Here is a 26,434-nt window from a genome sequence, read left to right as displayed (position 1 = left end):
TGCTGGAGTTGGAGGCAATGCTAAATTAGCATTTATCATGAAATGCTATTTCATGAACTTAGTTTTTAAAGAAAAATAATGAGAGTAAGTCTAAGCATAGGCTGACCAAATAATTAAACCCATCCTCAAAAGAAATGAGAGGTCTGGGGCGCCTGGGTGGCTCAGCTAGTTGACCATCTGGCTCTTGGTTTGACTGAGGTCATGCTCCCAGGGTCATGGGATCGAGCCCTGCAAGAACATGGAGTCTGCTTAGGATTTTCTCTCTCTCTCTCTCACTGCCCCACCCTGCTGCCCTCAAATCAAACAATAAATCTTAAAAAAAAAAAAAAAAAGGAAATAAAAGGTCATGAAAGGTCAAATATACTTCAAAGATCACCTAGAGTCTACTATTTACATAAGAGGAAAACCTACTTAAACATCTGCGGGTTTCTGTTTGCTCATCTGTACCATGGATGGTGAGTCCAAACTACTGCTCAGATTTCTTCTAAATCTAACATCGGACGATGGATTTTCCCATCAAACCCTAATGTTTCACTAGGATTCTGCCTCAATCTCTCCTATCTAAAGACTCAGAAAGTATTATCATAAGTAAGGAAAAACACTATGCTGAATAAAACACTCCATGCTGCAGTTGGCTACTACAGATAAATCAACGTCTACAAATAGGCACATCCCCCACTCCGCCACATCTCCCCTACCCCACCTCCCAACATCGCCATAGGGCCAGGATTGCCCAAACTTCAGTCATTTGGGTTTCATGTCAAATCTGAGCACCACCTATATTTTTATTCACTTAAAAATGGAACTTAAGGTAGCTGGGTTTTTTTAATATTAGTCATATCCTCAGCGATTATAAGCTGGATTGTCCTAGCTTTATGCACTTTTTCCTAATAAAATTTGAAATAAACACATAGTGTATAAATAAAGAAAAATTCCACCAAGTACCATCAAGAATTGTGTTGTATACCCTCGGTGGTATACATACTAAATTTTGGAAAATACCAGAGCAGCTAATAAAAAGGATATATAATATGCTGGCCTAGAATATATAAGATTTTGCTTTTAAAGGAACCTAACACAGTAACATTTCCATTGCATTTATTAGGACAGAAAAATCGACTGTTATTTCCATTACCCTTTCATTAGTTAGAGAATCTGATTCCATAGATTATTTTAAAAAAGGGATAATAGGACCACAAGTTAATGGGTAGAGTTTTCGTTTTACACATGAATTAGCATAAATCCCACTCTCGTCATGCCAAGTGTTGATGCCAAATCTTTTGGAACCATCAAGATCAGTGAACTGAGAACGGCATTTTCTGTGGACTATTGAATAATCATCTTGACAAGGATAATCCTATTGGGTGGGGGAAGAAAGAGAAATAATATTGAATGTCCAAAATATGTAAAAACGAGTGATTTCTAAAAGCTTATCTTCAACATGTTAGTCTTACTTTGATCCATGTTTAATTTTCACACAATTAACTTAATATCTCAAATTACAAATGTCTCAATGAAAAAATGGCTACTACATTTATAAATACTTTAATTCTAAAAGAAGCCTCTAGTTCATGGTTGTTCTATTTATAAAACTCAAAAGATAAATTGTTATACACGTAAAACTTTTGTAAACCATAAATACTGGCCCAAAGAACAACTTAAATTTTATGATCACCTATATAAGACCAAAACAATTATAATTTAAACTACCATTCAATAACTTTTTAAAGTTAATATAAATTATAATCATTCCAAAGAGTAATATCTTGGGTTGTATCTTTAGTAGTTGCTATCAAGTTGTAAATGCCAAACTTAAAGATTCATTCTTCCAAGAAATGCTGATAACCCAGCATCCTGTTTAAGGTATTTATCCTTAAAGTACTTCATAGAAGCTTCTATTTTGATAAAATAAGGCACTCTCATTGACCATTTCCCAAAGGAAATATTGATTCTCTCAAATTACATCAAGGGTAATGGTAGACAAGGAACATAAAGCCCTTGGACTGATTATCTAATTTCTGCTTCAAATTGGTACTAATTTTAAAGCACTAACACAATATTAAAATTAAATCACTAGAACTATAAAACAATGAAAGAACTCCAAAATAGATTCTAATCTTAGGTTGGCCTTATTGAAAATAATTGAAAATTTTAACCATGTATTCAACCATAACAATAATCATAGGGTCAATGGATTTACTGTCTATTATGGGTTGGGCACAGTAGTTGAGTGTTTATATTTTTTAATCCATGGCAGAACCCTGACATAGGAATTATTGCTCCCACTTTACATATAAGAAAAGACAATTTGCTTAAAATCTCAGAGAAAAAGGATTTAAAGAATGTCAATATTAAGCAACTCAGCCAGGACTTCAAACTATCTATCTAATTTTAAGATCCATTATCCCTCCAGTACCCTCAGGAAATCCTCAAAAAGTAAGAGATGAAAAGAAATACAAATGACAAGATTGTAAAACTACATTACACCCACGTTTCTTTCTATTTGGGCTTTTTTTCATAGTCAGAGTCTAATATCTTTGGGGCTTGTATGTTGGTTTTGGTCCAATAGAGGCCCTTTCAATGAAATTTGGGCATTACTGGCCAAACCCGCCTGCTCACAGGGAACAGGATCTGCTCATTCCTAGGCCAGCTTCTGTCAAATGGAAGGGAGCTTCACATGCAGGGGTGATGTGTTCCTCTAGCATCTCCTAAGCAGACAGGATGATTTATTTTGATCAGGTGAGTGACAAGCGTAAACGTGATGTTTTTTAAGAAAAGGATTCTGGCAGCAAGAAGGTAGTGACGACTAAAGGTAAAAGGGACCAGATTCCAGAACTATAATTACAATTAGAATAAGAATTCACAAGTCATCAACCGGTGTGGATAAACGAAATGTGGTCTATCCACACAGTGAAATATTATTTGGCAACACAAAGAATAAAATAATAAAATAGTGACAGATGCTGTAGCACAGGTGAACCACAAAAACAGGCTAAGTGAAAGAAACTAAACCAAAAGAATACACATTGCATGATTCCTTCTACAGAAAGTAACTTTGCAAGGGACTGGGGGAAGGGGAGAATAAGGAGAGACTGTTAATGGGAGCAGTGGCCAGTTCTACGTGTCAGCTTCACTAGATCACAGGTCATCCCAACATTTGGCTAAATATTATTTCTGAGTTGTGCCTGTGAGGGTGTTTCTAGATGAAATCAGCATTTGAATCTGTGGATTCAGTAAAGCAGTTGGCTGTCCCCAGTGTAGGTAAGTGGGCAACCTCAAATCTGTTGAGGGCCTTAATGGAAGAAAAAGGCAGAGGAAATAAGAATTCATTCCCTCTTGCCTGATTGCTTGAGCTCAGACATAAATCTTATCCTGCTCTTGGTACTCGTGATTCTCAGGCTTTCAGACTGGGACTGATTACACCACCAGCTCTCCTGGGCTTCCAGCTTGCAGATAGCAGACTGTGGGACTTCTCAGCCTCCTTACTGCATTAGTCAATTCCTTATAATAAATCTGTCTCTCTCTCTCCAAATATATAGATGGCTTCTCTCTGTAGAGAAACTTGATTAATACACATGGGGTTTCCTTTTAGGGGTGATGAAAATGTTGTCAAATTGAGTGTACCGATGATTTATGACTCTTTGGATATACAAAAATCACTGGATTGTACACTTTAAAAGGGTGAATTTTATGGCATGTGAATTATCTTAGCAAAGCTATCATTTTTAAAAAGTGGACAGTAGGGGTAAGCAATCCTGAAAGTTAGGAAAACTAGTTAAGAGATTGTTTCCTATTAACACGTATGGATTTAAGTCCCTCCCATTGTCAGAGGTGCACTGGTGAGCCAGCTCCCTACCAAAAAAAAAAAAAAAAAAAAATCCCACAAAACTTTACTCGTGATATTTGACAATTGATATGGCATAAATACCCCTGCTATGGAAGACTGAGTTACCAAAGCAAGGTCAGTGAACACTGAGTTGGGAAGACAAGAGCAGAATCAGCTCATGCAAACTTTGAAATGTGACTCCAGCTCACCCGGAACCTACTTCTCCCATTTCCCATTGCGTGACGGTCATGCAGTTTGGGTAACTGATCGCACTCCAAAATGTAGGGGCAGAATCTAACCTATGACAATCACAATCACCTCACTCCTTTTTCAATGGTAGTGACTGATCCGGTGTTGGGGCATATGTTTTAAGTTTGCCCAAAATCAAAACTCAAAGAAAAGCTCAAGACTTTTGCTCAGTGATTTGGAGGAAAGAAACTCTTTTTCCATTATTGGACATAAATGAGGAAGCATCCAGCCCAGACTGCTACTGGCAGCCCTCCCTCCAATCAGTTTAGCATGAAATCAACACCCATAAAAGGCAGATTTGAGAGTCAGTAAGAAGCATGATGACATTGCTGTATCACTCCTTTCCTGAAACCTGACTTTTCTTTTCTTTTTTTTTTTTTAAAGAATTTATTTATTTGACAGAGAAAGATCACAAGTAGTCAGAGAGACAGGCAGAGAGAGAGAGAGAGAGGAGGAAGCAGGCTCTCTGCCAAGCAGAGAGCCCGATGTGGGACTCGACCCAAGGACCCTGAGATCATGACCTGAGCCAAAGGCAGTGGCTTAACCCACTGAGCCACCCAGGCGCCCCTGAAACCTGACTTTAAAAAAAAAAAAAAAAAAAGTAAACCAATAAACTGCTTTTATTGTCTGGCCTGACCTGACCTGGGTTTTATACAATCTGCTAAAAGTATCCTAACTAATATGTACCTGAATAATCTGCAATGTTGGAATACTGAGGTACTGAGAATCAGAGTTTAAAAAAAAAAAAGGGGTGAGAACTAGGAAGTAGGACACATTTATATAGTCGGAGTAAAGGCAAGCAATGACTTTGTGACTAAACATATGATCAGGTATTAGAAGGATGCAAATATGGAACAGATGAACAAACAAACCAGGATAACAAACTACTAGGAACTATTAGAAGGCATTTTAAGGAGGCAGAGCAAGTACGTTTTTCAAAGTTTAATACAAAAGGCACAAGATAGAAAAAAGCAGCTGCACCAAGATTTCGCCTTGAAGGACCGCAGTATTGACTGCAGCTGAGACCCAAGACCAAATTGAGATGTTGAGAGTCTTGAACAAACAAGTAATTGGTGTGTCACTCAAACCAAGTATACAGGTGGTAATCATCTCCAAATGATAAATAGTTTTGCCCTTTCTGTGTGTAACCATCCATTTGCCCAAGGTGAGATCATAGTTTGTTTCAGAAAAAATGGCAACCTAAAAGCAAAGTAATATCAGCTTCGAACATGCAAAATAGGATTTTTCAGCATGATAATAGCCTTTGTGATCCAACTCACAGACTTGAGGACTTCAGAATATCAATGTGCAAACCTGGAAGACCTCAGACCACAGAGTTCTCTCAATATGTGGGAAAAATGTCCTTTGCATTAAGGCTTAACCAAAAGTTGGAATGGATAGTAGGGAAACAGGCAAGAGCCTGGGGAATTGTAGGAATCAGAAAATAAGGGAAAAGCAGGATGACAGAAAGAGCCAACATATTTCCCAATTTTCCCTTTCCAAGACTTTAAATCAGGCAGAGTCCCTCTAACCTGGATAGAGAGAAATGCATGAGATAAATGAGAGTAATGGCAGAAAGGCATAAGAATGTCTCCATCCCTCTTGAGAACTCGAACCTGAGCATCTCAAGTTGCCCCTTCATTCGCCTGGAGTGCAACCACATCCAGGCTGGTGGAAAAGCATGCTCAGGCCAAGGGAGACTCTGAGTCCCTTCTGGCATCCTGTGGCAAGTCTGCAAGGTGATTACTAACAGAAGCTGAAAAGTTTAACACAGGAGCTGGGGCTGATGGGAGTCACAAAAGTCTTCTGTGGGGTCTACAATACCAATGGGAGTGGAAATGAGACTGAGTTATCCCAAGCAAGCCAGCTGGGCTCCAACCTAGCCCAGAGAGAAAAAGGGGGGAAACGGAAAAAGACGAACAGTTCAACATCACAGACCATAGCCACTAATGCCAGCAAGGACAAGAGCAGCCAGGTGAACTAGGGATATCATACCAGAGACCAGAAGAGGCAAACAACAGCGGACACCAAAATCCTACTCTTGCCCTCTGGCATCAGGATGCTAAGTCACTTCCCCTTCTCCATATACTTGGACCCTGTCTTAGAGTCATAGTTACTACTGCTGTGTAACAGGTCAACCCACAGAAAGCAGTACCAAACAATACCCATATATAAACTCTTTGGGTCAGGAATTTGGAAGAGGTATAAGGCAGCATCCCTCTGCTCCACGTTGTCCGCGGCTTCAGCGGAGAAGACTTGAAAGCCAGGAGAGACTTGAAGGCTGGGGTTAGAAACATCCTTCAGCCCAGTTGGTGGTTGATATTGGCTGTCTGCTGGGACCTCAGCTGGGCTGTTGACTGGAACAATTACACAGGTCCTCTCCATGGGCCTGCTTGGCCTTTCTCACATCATGGTGACTGGGTTCTGAGAATGACAATGGCATAGAAAGAACCAGGAGGAAGCTACACTGCTTTCTATCACATGGCTTCCAAGGTCACAGAGCATCACTTCTGCTGTAGTCACAGTACACCCAGCTGTAGTTGAGGTGATCAAGACTCAGCCTCTCAGTGGGAAGAGTGTCAAAATTGCATTGCAAGATCATGTAGGATGATCACCCGTGCCGCACCCATTTGAGGAAAATAACAATCTGCCACATGGGGAAAAGTGGGGTGTGCTGGGACTTCTCAAGATTACTGCTAGATTCAATGGTTCTGCTAGGAGGACTCACAGGATTCAAAATATAGTTGTATTTGTGGCTATGATTTACTGCAGCAAATGGATACAAAGCAAAATCAGCAAAGGGGAAAGGCGCATGGGCCGAAGTCCAGAGGAAACCAGGTGCAAACTTTCAAGAGTCCTCTCCTGGTAAGTCACACAGGATGCACTTAATTTCCCCCGCAAAGAATTGTGAAATGTTGTTTCCTGGGGAAGCTCATTAGAGCCTCAGTGGCCATGGTTTGTCTTGGGGGTTGGTCACAGAGACCTTTGTTGCCTTACAATACCAGATTCCCACAAGTTCAACATGAAACATATTGTTTGCACAAACGGTTTAGGTGAAATGAGCCTCTCTAATTCTCACTGGGAATCCTAATCCCAAAAGTCAAGTTTCTAGGTGCCAGCCAAGGGCCAACCTTGCAAGCAGGCTTTTTAACAGGTAACAGGCTCAGTTCTACTATGTTAGTTCTTTTCTGCAAACAAAGGATGGAAAGCCTCTGAGAAAGTGAGAGTTTTTTAAAGGGAGACTGAACATCTCCTATTGGAACTATATGAATTATGGAATCAGACTAAGGTATAAGTGAACTGAAGGTTTAGTGTCTTCCTAACTGGTGGCCCAATAACAGTTAGAGACTTGGCCTCTGCATATATGAGCTGCAAACAGTTGTTGTACTCCCACACCCTAACATACTATTTACTTGTCTGGTCAACATGTATTCAGTGGGACTGGGAAGAAATGTTTAGAAATTGTCTATAGAAGCAGATATGTGAAGCACCACACATTGTTGTTAGCTGGTTCACTGTTCTGGGGCTACACAGACCCAGAGTGTTGACAGTATTTCTTTAAGATAGGTTTTTCTGAGCCCCTCAGGTAGATAAGATTCACAGGAGAAATCTGTCTGAGGTGCAGAATGGATGGGTATCAGTGCACAATGGCTTACACAGAACAAGATTGGAAGAGACATTTCACAGGAAGAACTTAGAGGACCTAGCAGGCCAACTGAAGACAAAGAAGCAAAGATGAGCCAGAGCTTCAAGTCTGGATGCCTGGGAGAGTTCTAAAACCACTAAAAGGAATGAGAAAGACATGGAAGTAGGAGAGAGTCGGTTATAGGAGAGAAATGATGAGTCACATTTTAGACATTTTTAATGTGAGATGTTATCAGTACAAAATCTTTGAAAGGTGGTGCTACGGGATAGATGGCCTGGGGAGAGGCTAGTGCCCTATGTACAGTAGTAGTCACTGGCTGGGGAAAAATAACTCTAAGGAACAGTACTGGGGCCACAGATGATACTAGAATACAAACCATGAATTACATAATTATACTGCATCAATTATTCCTGAGGTTGAAAATATTACCATAACTATGTGTCCTTGTTCTTAGGAAATACACACTGAATTATTTGTAAGCAAAGGGGCTCAGTGTCTCCAGCCTACTCTCAAATGGTAAACCACTGGTAACTTTGGCTAAAGATTATACAGGAGCTAGCTGTGCTATTCTTGCAACTTTCTTGTAGGTCTGAAATTATATGAACTACATTACCCCCAAAAGGTGATAGTTGAGGAGCCATGGGAGTGGATGAATTCTCTGAGATTGCATAAAAGGAAAAGCACAGAGTTCGGGATCCCACGTCTTGTGGACACTCATGGATGGGTCCATTAAAGGCCATGAAGGATAGAAGAGAGGTATGACGTGGGCAATGTCATAGATTCTGAAGCTCGAGGGAGGTGGAGTGCAATGGTAGCCGACAAGTGCCCACTTCCCAAGAAACGTCATAGAAGACAAGACCCGACAAAACACAAACAGTGCTGTTTCAGAGAGACAGAGGAAGTCGAATGAAACATCCTGACAGAAGATGGAAAAAGTGTGTCAGAGAAAGATATGCTGAGGGCAAACAGTCTCTGTACAAACAGAAAGCACCAAAGATGCAGCCAGAGAATCACTATGGGGGAAATCTGCCTTCAGGTTAAGAAAGCTTTCTTCCTTCTCTCTCTCTTCCTTCTTCTTTTAAACAAATCATGGACAGGCCCGGTCAGGATGTTACAGGAGGGTCCTCTTGGTGAGCGGGACCCCTCACTTGACCTTCTGTCATTACGAAGGACAAAGAATATATGGATTTACCCCCTGTATCAATAAAACGTATCGGCCTATCTTTAAGAGGCAGGTATCCTGTTCTTAGTTCCCCATCCGCTCTCCACCCCGACCCCCATTGCCCCCAAGTGCTATAGTCTTACTCTGAGGACCACTATCTCCCCAGATTTCTTTGGGATAAAATGACATGACTGTTTCTTAGTCAACTGTGTACTCAGTCCTCACTCAGCTTTGGTGATACTTAAGTCTTATTTGATTTCATCTTATTTCTTTAGAATCTTTTTTTTTTTATAGTTTTGTTTTTCAAGGTCATTTTCAGTTTTCAGCCTGCTTTCTGGAACATCAGTAACTCTGCCTAATTTAATATTATAGGATAATTTGGAAGCATAGTCTCAATTCCTTCATCTAGATCATCCATAAAAATGCATAATGTGTTATATTTCCCAGCCAAATCAGTCACTGTGAACTAACCTTGTGTCCACCATTACAGATAGCTATTAGCCACCTGGCATTCATACAGCAAAGACCATTCTTCCCTAGCATGCCTGTAAGTACGCTCATTTGGGGTACTTCATTTAGTCTTAAAAAGGTATTTGAGGCAGCGAGCTTATTTATGTGAATGTCACATTGGATGGAGTAAAAGTAAATAAATATACACATTGGGAATTCTAATCCCAAAAGTAGAAATTGTCCATTTTCTTTAAAATGTGAGATTTCGTTTCATTATTTTCAGTATACATAATGTATAAAATTCTTTCGCTGTTATATTCACTTGACTGAAGACCTGTTGTCTCCTAATGAGGTTGTCTTTCATACACATGTGCAGAGTGATGTGGGAGAAAAAGGACAATTTCCATACAACCAAATCTACTTTGTCAACCCTTGGGATCACGGAGGATAGGCATCTCAGACATTCACTTCCTCACTACTTTTTTTTTTTTTTTTTTTTTTAGTTATTTATTTGAGAGAGAGAGCATGAGTGGGGAGAAGTTAGAGGGAGAAGCAGACTCCCCGCCCAGCAGGGAGCCGGATGTGGGACTCAATCCTGGGACTCCAGGATCATGACCTGAGCTGAAGGCAGTCACCCAACAAACTGAGTCACCCAGGTGCCCCCCCTTCTTCACTACTTTAAAAATGATTTCAATACTATTGGGTATTTTCTTGTCCCAGTGATTACATTATAGACCTAAGAGTAACTGGCAAATGTAGCAACAACAAACATGTTACTAGTTGGATATATATTTTTTATGTATCTAAGAAACATTTGCTATGTCTTCTTATCCCATAAAATCTTACAAAGGAAAAACATTTGTAACCAGCAGGGGTATTCAACTAAAGGAAAATAGTCATGGAAAGTACAAGGAAGGTTATGCTGTGGATATAAATATAAATTATCTGTATCATTAATGAGTCAGGTCATCACAAAGAATTTATGGAGATTTATATGAACAATCGCCTCACAAAATAAGCTGACTTTAAATAATAACATACAAACTTTAGTAACGGCCAACATAAAAAAAAAGCAATATAGTATTAAACCTTAGCTATTGACACATTTTTTTCTTTTTTATGCACAAATTTTGATTGGTCTTATCATTTTAATCACAGAAAACTATTTATTCATTTATTTATTTGCTTATTTAAATTTAAAGATTTTATTTATTTGACAGACAGATCACAAGTAGGCAGAGAGGCAGGCAGAGAGAGAGGAGGAAGCAGGCCCACCACTAAGCAGAGAGCTTAGTACCCTGGGATCAGGACCTGAGCCAAAGGCAGAGACTTTAACCCATTGAGCCACCCAGGTGCCCCGAAAACTATTTAAAAATATCACTTTTTTATTCCTCAGTCTACATTATGTGAGGACACCTGCCATTATTTTATACTTATAATGGTATGGCTAGTTATAAATTTGAGGCCCAGGGTTCTCTTTTTTTAAAGTTTTTCCTTCTTTACAAAAGTCAAATATGTTCATTGAAGAAGTTAAACATACTTAAAAGAAAGAAATTATAACTAAGCTTTTATGATTTGATGCAGAAACAAAAAGACACCATAGTTACTTAGCTCCAGAAGACAATATAAAATAAAAGTAAAGTTTTAGAGAAAATGGTTCTTTCTACTAAAAGGATACAACAACAACAAAATACTTAAAGATCTGAGTTTCCTGAGAATTAAGATAACAATTTCTCAACTGTTAGTGATACATGAAATAAGCAGGAGTTAAAATACTCATTTCCCAATTTTCAAGTAGACTCGACTTTAAGTGTTTGCCAAGGTCCTTCATCAAAAAGATTACTTGGTCTCAAATAAATACTATTAGGAAGGGACAGGATCAATGAGAGAGAATCAAATTACCTCAATTATGTAAGTAGTGCAATGTGAGAGCCAGAGAGCTCATAAAGATCATTTTGTCTCTATTATAGAGAGTCCGCCAGAGAAACAGAACTAATAAGAGGTAGGTAGATAAATGGATAGATGGACAGACGGATGGATAGACAGGTAGATAGGTAGATATGAAAGATGTCTACTTAGCTATCCACCCTATCTATCTCCACTATATCTATCTATATGTTTGGGACAATAGTAGACCCTTGAGCAACATGTGTTTGAACTGTTTAAGCACATTTATATATAGATTTTTTAAAATAAATACAGTACAGTACTACAAATGTATTTTCTCTTCCTATGATTTTCTTAATAACTTTTTTTCTCTAGCTTATTTTATTCTAACAATACAGTATATAATACACATACAAAATGTGTGTTAATCAACTATGTCATCATTAAGGCTTCTGGTCAACTGTAGGCTATTCGTTAAGTTTTTGCTGAGTCAAAAATTATATGTGGATATTTTTACTGTTGGGGGGGTGCTCAGTGCCCCTAACTCCCACATTCTTCAAGGTTCAACTGTGTGTGTGTGTGTGTGTGTGTGAGTGTGTGTATATATATATATATATATATATATATTGACACAGAGAGAGATCCTCCCTTCCTTCCTTCTTTCCTTCCACTCACCTATTAGCAACTATATAGTCTCCCAAATAAGGCAAATTCTCTTGTATCCCAACCTGGGAAAGGTGTGAAGCTCTGTGGTGCTCTATGAACAAAGGCCAGCAGGTCCTAAAATTGAAATTGGGACCTAGGAAGTGTGATCCCTTAATGCTGGCAGAATTCCGTAAGACACAGAACTGGAAATGTTTTGCCTATAAGGTACAAAATCAAATCTATGTGTATACGTATAAGGTCAGCACACATGTGTAACACACAATGAGATCTTTCAGGCATTATTTTAGACTGAGGAAGGCCACCAAGTAACAAAGCGCTGTTCCTGTGTTAGCTAACCCTGAGATTGATGAGCGAACCCATCAATCAAAAAATCGTAGGTAGAATCACACGACCCCTTCCCTCTTCTCCAAATTCACCTCCCACCTCTACCTCATTTGCAGAATAATCTAAAACTTTCTCATTTTAGCCAATAGTAAAAGTAGTAAGAAAACCAAGGATATTCAGCAAATGGAAATTATTCTTTTATCAGTAGATACTGAGTTAGAACAGTGGGAGGACAAAAAAGAGAAAATTAAACAGCAAACATATTAAGATTCAGGACAAACAGTAAAATAAAAGTCATGAAAACACATCAGAGAACCTGGGACATTACCTAGTTTAAAAAATACACTCCATTCTGGACTAAAAACTTATATATGATTATTCCATGTGGCATATTTAGATGATACAACTTTGCACACTATGATGTTTTTAAGAGAGAAGCAGAAAAAGAAAGGACTCCATACTGGAATGAAATTCTGCAAGATCATGGCAGCATAGAACATAGCAAAGATACAAAGAGAGGATTCTAAATAGAAGAGGGAACCACAGCTAATTTACTTTAGAGAAGTGATGCTTCCTACAGAATCCCCAACCTATTCTAGATTCACTTTCTGTATTAGCTTTTGGGTGTTTTCAGCAAGACATTCTTTTCTTTCTTTTCTTTTTTAAGGGCCCTGGTAGACATCCCTACCCAGGAAGCAGAAAACTAAAGGCAATTCCAGCCTTTAGGGGTTTTCTTGCATGTAAATGAGCCTAACTGAATGATAAAGGGCTCTTAAAGATGGCTGTCCACCTCTGACTCCTAGCCAAGATGCATTTTGGTCTATATATAGACCATTATCCTATATATAGGATAATACTCAAAGTATTTATCAATCAGTACAGTCAGACTGGGCAAGTCTTGGAGGTACATTTGGGGGCTCACAAAAATGTTTTCATTTCTTTTAAAATCAGAATTTTTAAGATGAATCTAGTAACAAAGTGAAGGTAATTAATGCCATTAAATTCTACACTAAACATGGACTGAACAGTAAATTTTATATTACATATATTTTACCATAATAAAAAATGAAGATGCCATTTTGAAAAACTAATTCCATTAAGTGGTAGAAACTCAAAGCTAAGCCAGGAAATGTTGTTGGCCATTTAATATTCATAAAAATCTTAGGGCAGTAATTGATGGTAGCTATTATATGAAAGTTTTGCTTAAAATAGGGTACAAGAGTCCACAAGTACTCCCAAGGAAAAAAAAAGAGTATTCTATGCTTTAGTTTTGTGTAATAACACCCTTTGGTACGTTGGTAATAATTTCAAGAAGGTTAACAATAACAGAGTCCTATAACTTGGTCATAAAATACAGTAATATAGTCAAAAATGGGCAAGAAGACAAACAGCCTAAGAAATGTATTTCTTTAATAAGCTTTCAAATCAACCCCCTTCCACCAAAAGTGAATAGGATCCAATGTGGATTGTGTTTGTCTTTATACCAATGCAGCTATAGAATATATATTGTTTTATTTTTTTTTTAATTTTATCTATTTATTTGACAGAGAGAAATCACAAGTAGATGGAGAGGCAGGCAGAGAGAGAGGGAAGCAGGCTCCCTGCTGAGCAGAGAGCCTGATGTGGGACTTGATCCCAGGACCCTGAGATCATGACCTGAGCCGAAGGCAGCGGCTTAACCCACTGAGCCACCCAGGCGCCCCAATATTGTTTTATTTTTTTAATGGAAGGAGCCCATGATGGCAAAAGTCCTCAGGGTCCGTGAAAGTCATATGTAGTCCTGGGTCTTGGGAATCCAGAGAGAAGGGGTTGGGGCTACTCAGTTCTGGGGAACTCCAGGTGACAGCAAATTTCCGATCACCACAGAAATATCAGTATTTTTTAACAATGCTATATCTGTACCAGTGCACTGAGCCCCTGTAATAGGACAGGTGCATCCTGCTGTTGTGGAGAATGATCTTAAAGGGATGCAGCCTCTTTTCATACCACTGTGCCACATGGCAGGGATTCCTCAAGGTTAGTCTGGAATGCATGCCAACTTTCTTTCTTTTCTTTTCTTTTCTTTCTTTCTTTCTTTCTTTCTTTCTTTTTTTTTCTTTATTTTAGACTTTATTTATTTATTTGATAGAGAGGGCCAGAGAGAGCATAAGCCGGGGGTAGGGTGCAGAGGAGAGGGAGAAGCAAACGCCCTGCTCAGCACAAATCCTGACATGGGGCTTAATTCCAGGAACCTGGGATCATGACCTGTGCGGAAGGGAGACAATTAACTGACTGAGCCACCCTGGCGCCCCTCATCCCAACTTTAAAACATAGTTCTCTAGTAAAGACTTCCTCAGCTTTCTGTCTCTGAGTGAAGTAAGATATGGAACATTTGGGGGGTTCAAGCTACCCATACATCTGATAATTCAATAGATAATTCAATAGGCAGCTCTATTTAGGAAAACAAAATGGTACTTCACATGGATAATGATCAACTAGATCTACCCAAATTGCAGCTGCATGACTGGCAGGAGCTATTAACCTCCAAAATGCTCCCAGGGAGGGCTTGGTTGTTTGACTCAGTCTTTGGCATTACCTTTCTTTTCTGCTATCCTGTAGGATGATGTCCAACAGCCAGATTTAGAATCTAGCCAACACACTGGCTTACCATTTTTTTCACCCTCTCAAATCAATGGCTTTGGGGCGCCTGGGTGGCTCAGTGGTTACAGCCTCTGCCTTCAGCTCAGGTCATGTCCCCAGGATCCTGGGATCGAGCCCCGCATCGGGCTGTCTGCTCCGTGGAGACCCTGCTTCCTCCTCTCTCTCTCTCTGCCTGCCTCTCTGCCTACTTGTGATCTCTGTAAAAAAAAAAAAAAAAAAAAAATCAATGGCTTTGATTCCATTATCGCAATTCAGTCCCATGCCCATATCCTGGGCTCCATCATTTCTCAGAATTGTTCTACATCTGAAATTCCAATAAATTCCAGTACATCCCTTTGCTCATTACTGCCAATTCTTCCAGCTCATACCGCTTCACTGAGGCTACACTTGGTTTTCCGGTTTGCCATTCTCATTCCTTTGACCCTTCAACTTCCTGAGTTTGCTGGTCTCTGCCTGAACTAAGTCTTGTTCTTACTCATCCTGAGTGTACTCGGTCAACGCTTCATCATTAAACTCTGCTCACTTGTCCTTTACCTTAAAAGCTTCTGTACCCTTTAAACAGCCCGCCTTGGACCAATCATTTAAAGTACGCATTAACTTTTCCTCTATTTTGGTTCTTTGGAAAAGGATGGGGAAGCTTTTAAGAGAAGGTATCTTTTGCTGAAATTGGGGTGAGCCCTAAGTATCCAACTTAAGAAGTGGAGTTCTGAGGAAGTAGCTTGCAATTCTCTTCCATTTCTATCCTTAAAAATGATTTCATAGCTTCCTAATACTCTGTTATTTACTTACTCATGTCTAGAGGTATGGGATAACTTGCACTCACTTTAAAATTCCTGTAATGCTATCCTACTTTATGCAAGTATCAATTTATGTTATCATTTAATATAATATAAATATAAATAATATAAAAATTAATAGTTTAAATTCATGAAAAACACTTGAAATGTAAGTCCAAATATTTTAAGATGTCTTCAGGAACTGCATAATTGCAGTCTGTAGCCTGAGAATGGTGTGCTGTGTTTATGCTAACTCCACATGGTGAAGTTCTTAGCAAGAAAAAAGTATTCTCTCTTTTTTTGGTCAGTATTTTATGAATCATATATTTGTTTATGTACACAGTAACTTCTATACCAGAGTTCAGTCACATTCTACTATTATTTAACCATTTGTTGTCATTATAGTTTAATTTTTTTTGTATCCTCTAACAATGCAACAAGGTAGGCATTTATTGAATGGGGGCTCTAGGAGCAGTGCTAAAAAAACACGTCTCAATATGAAGTACTTTGGCAAGAAACTTGGAAGTGAATGAACAAAACTCTACATAAGCCAAATAATTGCCATGGTGGGTTGTGCTATTAGTGCAGAAACAAGCAAAACAAGAAATATTAGAAATAATGCTAAAAAATTTAAATGCACGAATATATAACACAATAGCTAACAGTTTATGCACCCTGGAAATACATCTCACTTTCTTTATCTTTATGCCAGTGAAGAAATTCATCCTTTAAGATTATGTGGGTTTTTGGGCGCCTGGGTGGCTCATGGTCTCAGGGTCCTGGGATCGAGTCCCACATCGGGCTCTCTGCTCAGCGGGGAGCCTGCTTCCTTCTCTCTCTCTCTGCCTGCCTGTCTACTGTGATCTCTCTCTGTCAAATAAATAAATAAAATCTTAAAAAAAAATTATGTGGGTTTTTAATTATGTGTTTTGCAACTACCTTTTGTTGAGAGATGTAGCCAGATCCCATATATGCAAGGATATGGACCTAAATTGCATTTTTAAGTATGTTTCCTTATGTTTTTCCTGATTATAAGCAATCATGCTTGTTGCACTAGAAAATTCTAAAATGTGCAAAGATGAAGAACTCACCTAGAATCTCACCAACCAATGGCCAACTTGACTAGCATTTTGACAGTTTGGGCTTTTTTTACCTGTATATTTTTGCATAGTTTATACATATACAATATTTACATATTATACCAATATAATAAATTTTATATGCATACGATTTTGCATCTTAATTTTTTTTTTTTACCTTAAATCAAGATTTATCAGGACACTAAGAACCATCTATGGACATTATAAAGGCTACAAAATAACTCATCATGTGATTATAACATACTTAGTAGTACTATTTCTAATACTAAAACATTAGCTACTTTCCAAATTTTGCCATTACAAATAAATCTGTGATGAGTATCCTTGGATATAAATTTTATTCCTAGTTGAGTTATTTTTCTCTGAGGAAGTTTCTTAGAAGGAAAATTATTAGATGAAATAGTGTCTTGATACATATTGCCAAATTCCCTTCCAGAAAAATTAAAACAATTTACAGTCTTCCTGGCAACAGATGAAAGTACCCATTTCATCCCATCTTCACCCCTTAAATATTATTTTTAAAAATACTGTCAGGTTGATTAGCAGAAAAAACTTTTATTGTTTTAATTCACATTTTTTATTATTTGCAAATTTGGATTTTCCCTATATTTATTAGCTACTTTTGCATTTCCTGCTTTGTAAATTGTCTATATATTGTGCTTTGCTCTTTCTGTAGTGTCTTATCAGTTTTCCTGCCTATCTATCTATCTATCTATCTATCTATCTATATTCTTTACCTATTAGGCATTAATCTATAAGCTATCATACTTGATTTCTTTATAGTTTGAATGCTCTTTTTTGATGAGAAAAAAATTAAGTAAGAAAACAACATAAAATGTAGTGTCATGAATCCTATATTTCCCTAAATTGGTTTTATCATGGTTTTTAAAACTTTTTAATTATTCTCATCTGTTTATCCTTTTAAATAACTCTTAAAGTCTTAGAGTTCTAATAGAAAGCAAAATCCATTTTTAATATAATTAAATGTATGAACTTAATTCATAATTAATTTAGTTTTCAAGTTTCCTAAAATGCTTGTTATTCCCTTGTAGTCAAGACTTCTGTCTCAGTTATCTTCGGGTGTACATTTGTTAAAATAAACTTAATGGCTTTAAACAAGAATTTATTATCTTCTTCTTGGAATCTTTCATGGGTTGCAGTCCAAGAGCAGGTAGAGCTGCACCTCAGGCTCAACTAGGCTGGACGTCCAAGATGGCGTCCTCACTCATGAATCAAGCTCATCAGAGCTCCTCTTTATGGCCTCTCCTTCCAGGAGAGTAGCCTTGAGTTCTTACATGGGGGCTCAGGGATCCAAGACTCAGAAGCTGTCTTCTTCAGTCCAGACTCGATCTAGCATAGTGTCACTGCTGCGGTCTTCCCAAATCAGTTTCCTGGCAGCTCAGATTCAAGGGTGGGGCACTACTCACTTTGTCGTAGGGAAGTGGCTTGTGGAAGGTCCACCCTCCTTGGAGACAAACTACCACATCTTCTTTATTGATCTTTATTTGGTTGAGAATTTTCTTCACAAAAGTATTTAAAATTTGTGTTGCTACAGTAATTTGTGGGTTTTTTTCTTTTATAGTTTCCTAAGCAGTACTGATATGAAGCAAAGATATTATTTTTGAAGTACTTATTTTGTATTCAATCACCTTACTAAATGGTCTTATTTCTACTACTAATTACTTCTCAGTTTAATATCTTAGTTCTCCTAAGAAGATAATAAAAGTCTCTGAGAATAAAGATGACTTCATTTCCTCCTCTTTTTCAATAGTTAAATCTCTTACCTATTGTACCAGCCAAGACTTCCATAACAAGACGAAGAGGAAGGAGACTTATTTTGTTTCTGATGTTTAATTTTTTAAGTGTGAGTAAAATGAAGTTATGAACTGGACATATGCTACCAACACACACATCTCCCAAAGCTAAATTACACCACTTACTTTTATGTGTCAATGCAATACAAATGAATTGAAAGGCAGGTTTTTATTCCAGATAAATTGAATTCAGGGGAAAGGACAATAAAACAAGATGAAGAAGAAGATAACTAATACATTTTGGACACTGCAATATTTTCTTCCTGAAATCTATATATTTCCAAAAATAAATCATAACCATAAAACATTCCATTGACTCCTACAAGTAGCGAATATCTCTAAATAAATACACAGCATCATAAATCTCAGCAATTTGTGTTTTCTTCCCAAGCCTGACTATTCACACTAGATGCAAAGAATCACTGAAAGCACATAAATAAGTAAGTACTAGAATGAGGCTTTCCAGCCATGTCATACTCACGAGTGGCTCATAATCGTACGGTGCAGCATATTCCTCAGCGTATGTTGTCAAGGCATACCTAAGAGGGACAAGTCAGTATCTGAGAAAAGAACGACTCCAAAAAGAAAGATATTCAAAGGGTTTAGCATTATAGACTTCACACAAAATAAAAACATTTTAAGGAAGATTGGCCCCAACAAAAAATTTTAAAACCCTCAACTGTCCCAGACCTTGTTTATAGCGTTACCTACCACCACAGGTTGCCCTTCCTTCAATCACTTCCCATTCAACACCACTTACTCTCCTCTACTAATGATACTCTACCAGTCCCAAGTCCCTGAGCTCAGGTGCATTCCAAACTTTTGGGATTCCCTTTACCATCTACTTTCTGCCCCTCAAACCTTTTGACCCTAGACCCCATGTTCTCTGCCAGATGACAACAGAAAAAGAGAAGAGAAGACCGCCAGGTGGACTGAGATTATGTATCCCCATTAAACACACAGAAATGCTGAATAAATACATCCTCCCTCCCCCAAGTCTGTAAGCACCACTTAGCTCCAGAGGGAAACTCAAAGGTGCTAGAAATGAAGAGGATACTCATTAGAATAAGAAGTCATAAGATGATGTGCCAAGGCTAGAAGCTAGAGTTTGAACTGCACATGAAGGGCTGGAGACATGGCCTTGGGTTCACAGAAGGCAAAGAGCTAACCTCCATCTTATAGCCAGGAGCCTGTAAAGTCTGCACCCTCATATATAAGAAACCAAAGAAGCTCCAGCCACATGTCCAGAGAAACTTGCAAGAAAGTTTCTCTGTTTGGAACTCAGGGTGGGAGAAAAATCTTTTTAAGAGAAATAATTAAATTTTAAATTAAGTTTTTAAAAGTTTTTAAGTTTTTATTTCTGTTTCTGGAAATATTATGAGACTACACAATCAAAGAAACTCCTCTGAGAATTGCACACCTAAAAATGTTGAGCACAAGGAAATTTCACCATTTTAATGCATGGCTCTGCTGGTGGGAAAGAGAATTAAACAAGCAAAAGAATTCCAAAACAACAAGAAAGTCGAACTCAGAATGGTTATTGGATGCAGGAGCTAATATTTTATCTGGTGGTAACCACCAGTTCCTGTTAGGCTTTTGAGGTGTGGCTTCCAGAGTAATAGCGTTAGCATTATCTGGAAACTTGTTAGGAATACATACAACTGTGATCCAGCCTCAATCTGCTGGATTAGAAACCCAAGGGTAGGGCCCAGCAGTCTGTGTTTTAACAAGCCTTCTAGGTGATGCTCATGCACACTTAGGTTTGAGTACTGGCAAAAGAACAAAAATTAGAAGTATAAGTTTCAAACTAGCAAAAAAAATTTTTAAAAGACCAATCTAATAAAAAAGGAGGAAAGGAGGTGCCTGAGTGGCTCAGTTAAGCGTCTGCCTTCCACTCAGGTCAAGATCACAAGGTCCTGGGACGGAGCCCCATGTCGGGCTCCCTGCTCAGTAGGGAGTCCACTTCTCCCTCTGCCCCTGACCCCACTAGTGCCCTCTCTCTCTCTCTCTCTCTCTCTCAAATAAATAAATAATTTTTTTTTAAAAGGCAGGAAAGGAGAATTAAAGGAAGAAAAGAAAATCATTTCTGTTCATAGGACAAATTAAAATCATAAAAATAAAAATAAATATCTTTGCAATCAAAATGAAAGTAAAGGGTTAAACTCATCAGTGAAAGCATTTCTCAGACTTAAACTGAACAACGTGTATTACATAGTACAACTCTATGTTCCTATACCTAGAATACCTAAACCTAGAATAAAATTATTTTCAAAGGAAGTTTGAAGGTAAAAGCATATAAAAAGACACATCAAAAAAAGATACATCCAGAAAATTTTAACACAAAGTTATATATGTTATATTAATAACATGCAATTGACTTTCTGTCAAAAGTTTTTAGTTATAAAGATCATTACCTACTGATCAAACCACCGGGAAGATCCTAAGTCAATAAAGCTAACAACACATTGAATATATAAATCAACAAATGACAGAATCACAAAGATAAAATGACAAGTCTACAATCAGGACAAGATTGTTATCCTAGATCCTTTGGTTCCTTAAACCCAAATATTTACATATACCCTCAAAAACCATATAGATCAGCAGCAAAAGCAAGTGAAATCACAAAATTGCCCACCCAAGAGTATAAGACTACAAATTTCGGTTTACATGGAGGTGGGAGAACAATCCAAAATCAGGAGCACCAGAACCAGGGCCTATTCTGGAGCAAAATCAGGTAGGGATTACATGGAAGAGAGGAGAGGGTGGCAAGTCCATCACGGGGGTGGAACACAGAAGGCATCAGCCCCAAAAAAGAAGGATCGTTCCCCTTGGGGAAATATTGAGAACAAGTCTGAGACTAGTGGATCTGAACATTGGCTTTCCAAGAAAGAGGCCCGGAAAGTATTCAAGGCCACAGCGGCAGTCTTAGGAAGATGCTGCCTCTGGGAAAGTGGGAAGCAATCAGCAAGGTAAAGAAAAACAAGAATTCATGTTCAGAAATTAAGGGTCCACGCTTTAAACCACCGCGCTTTAAAAAAAAGGTGCCTTTTGGGCGCCTGGGTGGCTCAGTGGTTAAGCCGCTGCCTTCGGCTCAGGTCATGATCTCAGGGTCCTGGGATCGAGTCCCGCATCGGGCTCTCTGCTCGGCAGGGAGCCTGCTTCCTCCTCTCTCTCTGCCTGCCTCTCTACCTACTTGTGATTTCTCTCTGTCAAATAAATAAATAAAATCTTTAAAAAAAAAAAAAAAAGGTGCCTTTAATGAGATAACGTTCACTGCAGTGATCCAACAGTAGAGGGCACTCTTGAACTAAGAGATTGAGAAAACTGCCTAAATGCCTCATTGCCCCTCCTTAGAATTACCTGATAGTTGCTAGTCCAGGAAAATTCAACATATTCAAGATGAACAGAGAGTGCAACATGACTGTAAGATGAAAGCAGTAAATGAGAACCAAAACTAAACTTATGAAACTGTCTCCAGAAACATTCCCAAACAGTCACAGAAGTCCTCCCTCCAACAGTCTTTCTATTCAATGAACTGGATTCTATTCTATGAATCGGAGATTTGAAAAAATGCAGTAAAACAAGAAAAAGAAAAAGTGTAATAACTGGGATGGAAAAAACAGAATTTTCATCTTCCACAGATGATAGTCTACATTAAAACAATCCAAGACAATCTACAAATTGTAACAGTCAAGTATCATGAAGGTTGTTAGATACAAGATCAATATACAAAAATAGCAAACCCATATACCAGCAACAAGAAATTAGAAAGCATAATTAAAGTGGAAATGTCCCATTTATAACTATAATAAAATCTCTAGTGTTCCTATATGAATACATTTAAAAGAACAATTAAAAGACATTTATGACAAAAATTATAAAATTTGCTTAAAGACATAAAATAACTCATGTATTTATAGACTCAATATATGTTCCATATACATACATGTGTGTATGTAATTTCTAAAAGGTTCATAATCTGGCATTTTATATATAACTCTTGATTAAATTGTCATTTAAAATTTCTGTTAATCAAAAGACAGCATAAACAGTGTTCTAAGAGAAATCACAGACAAGAAGATACTTATTTTAAAATGAAGTCAAATAATATTAGTATCCAGAATAAATAAAAAATGCTTAGAAATCAATAAAAGACAATATTCTATAGAAAAATGGCCTAAGGCTATAAATAGCTCACAGTGGAAGAAAATAAAAGGGCTAATAAACACTTGAAAATAAATTCAGTCTTAAAACTGTCTTAAATTCAGTAGTGAAATGGTAAAACAGCCACAAAGTACCACTGTATTAAATCCATTTGGTAAAAATTAAAAATCTCTACAATGTATATAAGAATATGAAAGCAAGAGCATATTCACACACTAAGAGTGGCAATATCTTGCAAAACTGAAGGTGCATATATCTTAATAAGTGGCAATTATATTTTTGAGTATTAAGAAATCCTTGCATATATACTCAAGGTAAGAGATATAAGGATATTGAATCTAGCTTTATTTGTAACAGTGAAAAACTGGGAGCCAATGTCCATCACTTAAGGATTTTTCCCTATTCTTCAGATTGAAAAGTGGGGATGGGGGGAATGATATCAAATGGTTTATAACTGACTAACAGTCAGTTATATATTGTGGATATGGTGGATATGTTGGATGACTCTATAACTCATGATAAATTGTTTCTCTAAAAAGAATTTTTAAATATGGCAAAACTATTAACTTACAGTATAACTCGGTAATAAGTAGATGATGTCCAAAGAGTATTTTATATGAAAATATTCCATAATCTTAAAATGTTTAAGGGTTAATAGGTGACAGTGAACTTGTTTCTCTACCCTATTCTCATCCAAAGTTATGACTCAAATAGTATAATTATCAGTCAAATAGAGTGTTACTTTGGGCAGGCCAATTTGCAAGGTGGAATTGAGCAACTCCTGATGCACCTAAAGCAAGCGGAGACCCATTCCACTCAAGCTCAGGCTCTTCTCCCATTCTCTATAATCATCTCCAAGCACAAAGTCTGATACAAGGTAGGCACTGAGAAATTAATCAAACACATAAAGCAATTAAAAACTTTAGATATAAATAAATAAATAAATACAGATTTACTATAAGAAATCAAAGTAAAGTTGGAAGGTTAAAATATTCAGTGATCTTTCTGAAAATGCAATGTGACTCATCAGTATGGAAACTTTTACAGTATTGAATGATGACTGTTAGTTGTTATAAACCATTTGATATCATTGAAACAAGATGGTCTTTTGAAAATAAAACCATGGAAAATCAACATAGATCTTCCTTTCAAATATCAGCTAAAGACTATAGCCAAATAAAGAATATAATGAAAGAATAAGTCCATTAGAAGGCAAATGGCCTTCAGAGAAACTCAAGAAAGCAAGATAAGAAAACTAAGGGAGCCATGGGTTCTAGGCACAAGAAAGAGGTGTCCTGGCTCATAAGAGACCTCTCTGGAGGTTCTGGGAACAGAGCTGCAGGATACCAAAGTCAGCGCTCCAATCCAATTTATGACAGCCAACAATAACTTCAGTTCATTGTCTGGAATCACCCCAAGCAAGCCTGTGCCATGGGTCCCTGCTGAGTACTCGGTCACTACCCAGAGCTGAAAGGTCCAAATATCAGCCCCAGTCCAGATTCCACCAGGACTCTACCATGGGATTTCTTACTATAGATGATGGAGAAAGGGTCAGTCACTCTCCTGTGATATAAAGTCCCTCGCCTCAGAGGGAGAAAAGGAAGCCACCAGGGGGAGAATGCTGGTCCCCATTCCAGTAGTCTCCGAAGCTCAGTTCTTCCAAGGACCTTCCCAGAGTTCCATGTGGTAATTTAAACTCTTTTAATAAACTCTCCTTTTGGCTCAAGGTAATTTTAATTGTGTATTTTTTTACTTATAAGTGAAAGAGTCCTATTATAATCAGGTAATCAGAGTCTGAGGCCATCGATCATTGTAATCTTATAACTAACTCACCTTGCTCTGATTCCAAACACTCTGTACAACAAACACTCTGATTACAGTTTGTCTTCCTTTCCTTTCTTTCTTTCCTTCTTTCTTTCCTTCTTTCTGTTAGACTGCCATGACTGGTGTACTTGAACATTTTGTTTCTCATTATAAATGAACTAATTAAAACAGTGGCTTTTCTTGTGAGTTTAATGAACATAAGTCAATCTCCATGAGTCAGCTAAATTCTGAAGCACAGATAAAATGGTCTTTCTGGAAATGTAAAATTGAAGACCAGATGCTGGTAAATTTACCAGTCTGATGCCACGCTGTAAGAACTCTTGGAAGGTGGACAGCTGGCTTTTGCCCAGCACCACCTACAGTTTGCCACACATGCCCTCTCCTAACTTCACCAGTTGTAACTAAAGGTGTTCTGCAAGATGAAAAAGGAAAAGAAATCTGATATTGAAGTTATTATCAAAACCACAGTATTAGTTAAAATGCCTACAACTGCACTAAGCCCTGTGGTACCATGTGTGAATCTGGGACAAGATGATATATCAAAACCCATGGAATCACGGTTTCTTAAACTTGGAAGAACATTAAGGGTCAACTGCTTCTTTTCTGTTTTGTCTGAAGGAGGGGCAGATATTTTCTTACCCAGCTTTGGTCCCACCTAAGAGTCTGAATCTGAGAAAGTGACTCAAAAACTCAAAAAAGCAGAGGATTAATTTGGAATAAATCCCCTTGCTGGCAGCAGGAGAGGCAGCACCCACCATTTAGGATGGGTAGAGCCCCCTATGGCTATGGATTCTACTTGACTCTGTGTGGTAAGAGAAGGGGAGCTTAAAATCTCCCTGGGAAACTCTGTCTCATTCTTAATAGAAATCATCATTCTTTTTAAATCTCGTATTGAGCGGAGATTCCTCTTTCTTCTACCTATGGAACGAAGCCACACAGAGAATCTGATCATTCTTCCACATCTGCTACATGCCAGGACTTTTTTTTTTTTTTTTTTTTTAATGTACCACTAATTTACCCTCAAACTTTCCCAGCGGAGTAATTCCCATCTCAGTATGTTCAGTTAATTTTACTTCTTGAGAGCATTTCTCTTGGAGACTTCTGTTCTGCTCTAGTCTCAGAGCACTGTTCTCCCAAGCTGCTACATAGCTGGAGTACTGGGGAGTCTAAGTCTTGGGGATTACTACCACGGCTCCCCTGTGAAGGATTTTCTACTGGGGGGTCTCTCATCTTTGTCCACCTTTGTTTACTCCCTCATTTAAAAAGATACTAACATACAGTGTTAGATTAGTTTCACATGTACAATATGATGACTGAACAATTCCATACATGAGTCCAGGCTCATCACGATAAATGTACACTTCACGCTCTTTATCAAGTTCACTCATCCCCTCATATCTCCCTTGTGGTCCCCGTTAGTTTTTTCTCTGTATTTAAGAGTCTGGTTTTTTGTTTGTCTCTTGTGTTCTTCGTTGTTCATTTGTTTTGTTTCTTAAATTCCACATAGGAATGAAATCATATCAGATTTGTCCACTCCGACTGATTTATTTCACTTACCATTACACCCTCTAGTTCCACCCTAGAAATCAGCCTCGAGGAAGCTAGTGGGTAAAAAGTGGAGAAACCAGATAAAATAGAGGACAATTTGAATCTGCTTTTACTCCTGATCCAAGCCAAGCCCTTGCTAAGTTCCCCAGCAGTTTGGAAGCAGTTGTCCCCTCCCATGAAGAACACACCAGGAAACCCAGAGATTCTAGTCCCTGCTTTTACCACCTAGTAGTCATGGGGCCTTGAGCAAGTCATTTAAACACTTTATATCTTAATTACCCCTTCAGTATCTCTTCCATACTTACTTACAGACTAGATAAAGAGATTAATTAATGAGAAATAGGATTCCATGGTT

At 38.0% G+C, this 26,434-nt stretch overlaps 1 protein-coding gene across 7 annotated transcripts in view; it reads right to left on the bottom strand.

Annotated features, from left to right (window-relative positions):
* CFAP95 (cilia and flagella associated protein 95) overlaps positions 1-26,434 on the bottom strand; it is a 233,222-nt gene that overhangs the window by 113,484 nt on the left and 93,304 nt on the right. For 4 of the 7 annotated variants that reach the window (XR_014302247.1, XR_014302248.1, XR_014302249.1 and 1 more), the window contains exon 5: positions 19,022-19,079. Coding sequence is in view for 4 of the 7 variants with exons in the window: in XM_082696707.1 (XP_082552833.1) it covers positions 19,022-19,079 (58 nt within the window). In the remaining 3 variants the exon portion in view is untranslated. Of the gene's footprint in view, positions 1-1,081; positions 1,358-19,021; positions 19,080-26,434 lie in introns of those variants that run through there. The other 3 variants (XM_082696709.1, XM_082696706.1, XM_082696708.1) reach the window with 2 other exon arrangements.

This window comes from Mustela nivalis (assembly GCF_964662115.1).
Source record: "Mustela nivalis genome assembly, chromosome: 13".
In the NCBI taxonomy this organism is placed as follows: Eukaryota; Metazoa; Chordata; class Mammalia; order Carnivora; family Mustelidae; genus Mustela; species Mustela nivalis.
The sequence above is the reverse complement of the archived record's forward strand: the minus strand, read 5'-3'. Positions and strand labels throughout refer to the sequence as shown.